Source organism: Otolemur garnettii, unplaced genomic scaffold (genome assembly GCF_000181295.1).
Source record: "Otolemur garnettii isolate 467f Iridium unplaced genomic scaffold, OtoGar3 scaffold00016, whole genome shotgun sequence".
NCBI lineage: Eukaryota > Metazoa > Chordata > Mammalia > Primates > Galagidae > Otolemur > Otolemur garnettii.
Window position 1 is genome coordinate 14,504,656 of NW_003852411.1, and position 6,752 is coordinate 14,511,407.

At 36.9% G+C, this 6,752-nt stretch overlaps 1 protein-coding gene across 1 annotated transcript in view; it reads left to right on the plus strand.

Annotated features, from left to right (window-relative positions):
* The first annotated feature begins 660 nt into the window (after window positions 1–660).
* Window positions 661–6,752, plus strand: part of ABL2 (ABL proto-oncogene 2, non-receptor tyrosine kinase) — a 41,414-nt gene continuing 35,322 nt past the window's right edge. The window contains exon 1 of the mRNA XM_023510811.1: window positions 661–799. Within this exon, the coding sequence (XP_023366579.1) occupies window positions 688–799 (112 nt within the window). The 5' untranslated portion in view covers window positions 661–687. The remainder of the gene's footprint in view (window positions 800–6,752) is intronic.

Here is a 6,752-nt window from a genome sequence, read left to right on the forward strand (position 1 = left end):
GCTGAGCCAATTTTAAAAGTTTTAACATTCAAAAGTTTTTGAACTATTAAACACTAAGTGCCATGTTTTTTACCTTTATTAAGTTATAGAGATAAAGTGTAAGTGAAAGCAGTTATTCCTGGCTTCTACACTTATGAATCAGATTGTAACTATTTCTTTCCTTTTGGATTTGTGGTTTCTTAAACTATTTAAGTGATGTAAAAGATGAGTCTTGCTAGGCGTTTCCTCGTGATGTAAAAGATGAGTCTTGCTGGGCGTTACCTCTCCTTTAAAAGTGTATTTGATATTTAACTGTAAACAAGTTTTCTCCAAGGAAACTTTTCTCTACATTGTCTTACTTTGTCATCTCCTTAGGAATGAGATCCCATGTTTATATACTGATCCCTCCCTCATTTTATTATTACAATATGTGTTACTCATGAATGTGTGGGGTTTTATTTTATTTTTGTATATTTTGAAAATATCCACAGGGTTTTTTAAGCAACTTTATTCTTAGTCTTTTGCCGATTACTAAACATTTTCCTTTGGGTTACTCTCCACCCACCTTGGGAGTTGTGAATACCTACCCTGTAATTGGTTTCCTCTGGCCACTGATGTCACATGCGTGGTATTGCCTGTCAGAGCATGGAATTCTAAGACTTCCTCTTTAGATAGAACAGTTTAACTTTTGTGCTTCTGGGAAGAGGCATGGTTCTTGGGACAGTTCTGCTTCCACTGAATGGTTATGGCCAAGATGAGGACAGGTCACTGTGCTGCCTGTGCAGTGAGGCCTTGGAATCTACTCTACCCAACTTAACAGGTAGGGTCCAGAGTGGGCAGTTTGGGGAGGTGAGATAACCACATTACTCAAGTATGAATAGAGATTTTTAAAAATTAATTTTATTTAATATTTTTGTCTTCATTCTTGGTCAGTGAAGGTTTATGTGCTTTTTCTTAGCATTTCATAATAGGATTTCATAACTTAAATGGAAGAATATGAGTAATATAATACTTTGTGATAAGATAGATATGGATTATGTGAAGAATTTCAGCTATATTGAGGACTGTTGAATAATTTATCCAACTATCTAGCATAGTTTTTGAAAGAGAAAAGTGATGAGCTTCTTAGAGAATATGCAGTCAGATAAAGTAGAATTCTGTGGTTTTTTTCCTTTTATTAAGTCATATATACATAGATCATGAATATGTTTATGTATATGTGGGGTACAATGTGTTGATTTTTTAATACAATTTGGAGTGCTTACATCAAACTAATTAATATAGCTTTCGCCTCATTTCCTTGATTATTGTGTTAAGACATTTATGTTCTGTACTTGATAGGTTTGACTTGTACCCTTGCAATATGCTCATATGGTCCCACCGTTTACCCTCCCTCTATCAACCCTCGCCCTCCATTTTTCTCCTTTATCCTGGGTTATAGTTGTGATCTATCTTTCATAAGAAAGTGTGAATAAATATGAATTGGTTTCATAAAAGTACTGAGTACATTGGATACTTTTTCTTGCATTCTTGAGATACTTTATTAAGGAGAATATGTTCCAGTTCCATCTGTGACTCTGTTTATAAAATACTTGAAAATGGCTAATCTAAAAATTTTGTATATTAACTTCTCCAAATACTTACTACTTGACAAATTTGTAATTAAACTGATAAAAGTTATTGAACATGACTAATTGGCAAGAAGTTTTTAATAAAATTAAATGTTACACTTAGGAAATCTCTCTGAATTTGAGTTTTAGTTTTATTATTAAGGATTTTAACTTGTTTAATCATGATAATTTACAAACTGCTATTTCTTTTTTTTTTTTTGAGACAGAGTCTTACTATGTTGTCCTCTGTAGAGTACTGTGGTGTCACAGCTCACAGTAACCTCAAACTCTTGGGCTTAAGCGATTCTCTTGTCTCACAGCAACCTCAAACTCTTGGGCTTAAGCGATTCTCTTGCCTCAGCCTCCCTAGTAGCTGGGACTACAAGTGCCCGCCACAACACCCAGCTATTTGTTGTTGTTGTTGTTGTTAGCAGGCCCAGGCTGGGTTTGAACCTGCTAGCCCCAGTGTATGTGGCTAGCACCCTAACCACTGAGCCATGGGTGCTGAGCCAAGCAAACTGCCTTTTCTTTTTTGCCTTTTTTTTTTTTTTTTTTGGTATCCTGCAAATGTAGCATTAGAAAAAGAATTATAAAATTGCCTTTTCTTAAATGTCATGATTGTACTTGCTACCTGGGTCCTTTACATACCACAAGTGAAAATCAGAGTCTCCCATTATCTTAAGCCCATGATCTACCTCTATAGATGTGATTAATGGTAGTTTGCTATCTAAGGTATCTAACATACACTAGTCACTTTACTTTGTTCAAAAATAGAACATTGCCAGCCTACTTGCATTCGGTTGTGTGCATTACCTCTCTGAATCATCCAGACATGTGTGTCTGAACTGATGAGGACGGCGGCACAGAGTAGACCCACTAGGTAGTGCTGTGACATTCACTTGCTCTTCCATAGGCTTTTGTTTCATTTTGGTTTTGTCTTTATCACTTAGCTTGTTTTGTCCCATTTAATTCTCTTTATAATTCAACACATGTTCATTCTTGGCCTCAGAAAAATGTTAGGATTTTTTTCTTTGGAAAAGTTTTCCTTTTGTTTTGTGCTCCTGGGTAGGATGGCGTTTAAGCGGATATCCTGTGCAGACAGATTGTACAGGAAATTGACCTTCAGGTCTGTGAGAACAAAAGAGGAGGAGGAAGAAAGAAGAAAGGAAGGAAATAAGATCTTTTGACTCAACTGAAAAGACTGTAACAGCAGAGATGGGAGGAAAAGGAATAGAGAATAATAAGGATTTCCAAGTTGTTTTTAAAGAACTTTGGCCTCAAAAATGGCTTTTAGATTACATTTATCACTTTGTATGTTTTAGAAGTGTATAGTATTATTTGGCCTGCATATATCTTTACATTTAAATAAATTATGTTGTAGGTCTTATTCTGTTTTCTTCTTTTGTCACATAACATGATTTTTAAGATGCTGACTTGTCTTCAGCAATCCTCCTTTGGGCTCAGACTTCCTTCTCAATAGAGATGAACAAGGTGATACATACAATCTTGCACATTGACAGGGCTGTCACTACTACAGCTGTCATCAGTGCAGAATTTCTGCTCATGTAGTTTAACTCCTCACTCAACTTAAAGTCTGAAGCCTTGCCTAATTCTAGAGTTTGCTTTATATTCTGTCTTCTCATAGCGTCCTCTGTGAGTATGGCAGTATGCACGATTCATTCATTTCCACAAACACTTTTTGAGAGCCTCTTTAGATACAGGCACTGCTCTGGCTTTACTGCCCACCGAACAAAGCAGGCAGTTCTTGCCCTCATAAAACCTACATTTTAGTGAGCAGACTTAGATGATAAACATGAATATGAAAATGAGTAAATTCTACAGTATGTTTGGTGAAAGGATAACATTTGAGTGAAATGTCATGGGGAAGAACGTTTGAAGCCGAACGGCAGCCAGTACAAAGCCTGAGGCAGGAGTGTGCCTGCCATGGTCAACCCTAAGCATGCGGTAAGCTAGAGGCCGAGTAGGAGGAGGAAATGAGCTGGGCAAGGCAAATTATGAAGGACCTTGAAGGCCCTCGAGGGATTTGGGCTTTTACTTTAAAATAGGGAGCCATTGAAGAGTTTTGAACAAAGGAGTCACACAGTCTGACATTTGCTTTAAAACAGTGGTTCTCAACCTTTCTAATGCCACGATCCGTTAATACAGTTCCTCATGCCGTGGCGACCCCCAACTATAAAATTATTTTCATTGCTACTTCATAACTGTAATTTTGCTACTATTATGAATCGTAATGTAAATGTCTGATATGCAGAGTGTATTTACGTGACCCCTGTGAAAGGGTCATTCGACCCCCGAAGGGGTTGCGACCCACAGGTTGAGAACCGCTACTTTAAAAGCTAGCTGGCATGTTGAGAATATCCAGTTAGTGGTCTAGGGAAGTAATCCAGCTGAGAGATGATGGTGTGACAGGGTGGTGGTAGTGGAGAGGGTAGCTGAGAAACAGATAGACTCTGCATATATTTTTGAAGGAAGTGCCAGTAGAATTTCGGAACAGATTAGATGTGGTTATGTGACAAGAAAGAAATCATGAATGAACCCAAGGTTTTTGGCCTTAGCATCTGAAAAGATAAAATTGTCATAAACTGAGTGTGAAGAATTCTGTGGGAAGAGCAAATTTGGAGGGAAGGATAGATAGTTTTTTATATTATGTACAAATGGCATATTAGTGATTTCTAATCATTATACTCTGAAGCCCAGCACAGTACTGTGTATGTAATAGATATTTCGTGAAATTACTAGTTTATAAACCTTAAATTTTAATAAGTTTCACAAAGCAAGGTGTTACTGTATGGCATTTACTGTTTTTGTCTTGATAGAACTTAAGAGTTGGCTTTAGTGTCTGCCTAATACTATATCTGACTTGATTGTTGATCAAAAGTTCTTTCTGCTGAGTTTCTCTTTCTCTTTTTTGGGGGGTGGGGGTTCTCACTATGTTGCCCAGGCTTTCTCAAACTCCTGGCCTCAAGCAATCCTCCTGCCTCAGCCTCCCAATAAGCTGGGATCACAGAAGTGAGCCCCTATGCCTGGCTTCTTCTTATAATTTCAAAAAAAGGAAGATTCTTCTATCTAAAAAGAATGTAATGTACCTGATTGATAGTCATTAAATAGAGTAATAGTTACAAAACACTGTAATTGTTACCCCTGGCAAAAAACAGTGTGGATTGAGTAGTGTTCAGTATAGACACTAATAAAAATGGATATTAACAATACTTTTTGGCAATTCTTTTTATTTTAACAAAGTTTTGGTATTTTGTAGACTAGTGGAAACTATGCTAGGGTAGATAATTTTTTCCTTAAAATAAAGACATAATTAGAAGAATGCTTCTTATAATAGGGATTTTTATTCATTTGGTAATCCTAAATTGGTTATCTTAGTAGATAATGTAGCTGTTCCCATTTACTGTAACTGCATTTAAATAAGAAGCAACACATCTGCTTTAAATTAAATTTTCAGGATGTGTGGACATATCTTGAAGTTTATCATAATATGCTTAATGTAAAACAAAATTTAATTAACTGGAATTTTAAACATATATTTCTCTTGAGAGAAGGAAGGAATGTGGTAAAGTAAAACTCTAAAACTGTTAGGAGAATTACAGATCCTGCCTAAACAGGAGTTTCTATCTTATATCATATAGTTAGGAAGCTAATTTTTTTTTATTTATTGTTGGGGATTCATTGAGGGTACAAGATGTGTCACCCACTGAGACCCCACCCTCTCCCTCCTTCTCTCTCTCTCCCCTTTCCGCACCCCCCACTATGTCATTAATTGTCCTTATATCAAAATAGAATACATAGGATTCTTGCTTCTCCATTCTTGTGATGCTTTACTGAGAATAATGTGCTCCACTTCCATCCAGGCTAATACAAATGCTGTAAAGTCTCCATTTTTTAAATGGCTGAATAGTATTCCATGGTATACATGTACCACAGCTTGTTAATCCATTCCTGAGTTGGTGGGCATTTAGGCTGTTTCCACATTTTGGCGTTTGTAAATTGAGCTGTGATAAACAGTCTCGTGCAAGTGTCCTTATGATAAAAGGATTTTGTTCCTTCTGGATACATGCCCAGCAATGGGATTGCAGGATGAAATGGGAGGTCTAGCTTGAGTTCTTTGAGGTTTCTCCATACTTCCAAAAAGGTTGTAATAGTTTACAGTCCCACCAGCAGTAGAAAAGTGTTACTTTCTCTTCACATCCATGCCAGCACCTGCAGTTTTGAGATTTTATGATGTGGGCCATTCTCTCTGGGCTTAGATGGTATCTCAGGGGGGTTGTGATTTGCATTTCTCTGATAATTAAGGATGATGAGCATTTTTTCATATGTTTGTTAGCCATTCTTATGTATTCTTGAGAGAAGGTTCTGTTCATCTCTCTTCCCCATTGATATATGGGATTGTTGGCTTTTTTCATGTGGATTAATTTGCGTTCTTTATAGATCTTGGTTATTAAGCTTTTGTCTGATTCAAACTATGCAAATATCCTTTCCCACTGTATAGGTTGTCTGTTTGCTTTGGTTGTTGTCTCCTTAGCTGTACAGAAGCTTTTCAGTTTAATTAAGTCTCATTTGTTTATTTTGGTTGTTAATATGATTTTCAGACGAAGATAACATCTCTTTGTTTCTTATCACTTATGGTTTTGCGTAATTTGGGCATTCATTTAGCTAGCAGTTATTGAACACATTGTGCAACTCTTTTAAAATTTTTTTTTTTTTTTTTAGACAGAAACTTACTACATTGCCCTCAGTAGAGTTCTGTGGCGTCACAGCTCACAGTAACCTCAAACTCTTGGGCTTAAGTGATTTTCTTGTCTTAGCCTCCCAAGTAGCTGGGACTACAGGCGCCCACCACAACACCTGGCTATCTTTTGTTGCAGTTGTCATTGTTGTTTAGCTGTCCTGGGCCAGGTTCGAACCTGCCACCCTTGGTGAATGTGGCTGGAACTGTAACCACTGTGCTACAGGTGCTGAACCTCTTCTAAAATTTTTTAAAATTTAATTTTTTTTATTATCTTATTTCCTTCTCTTTTGATATTACATAATTTATTTTTGAGACAGAGTATCACTATGTCACCCTCGGTACAGTACTGTGGCATCTTAGCTTACAGCAACCTCTAACTCTTGGGCTTAAGTGATTTTCTTGCC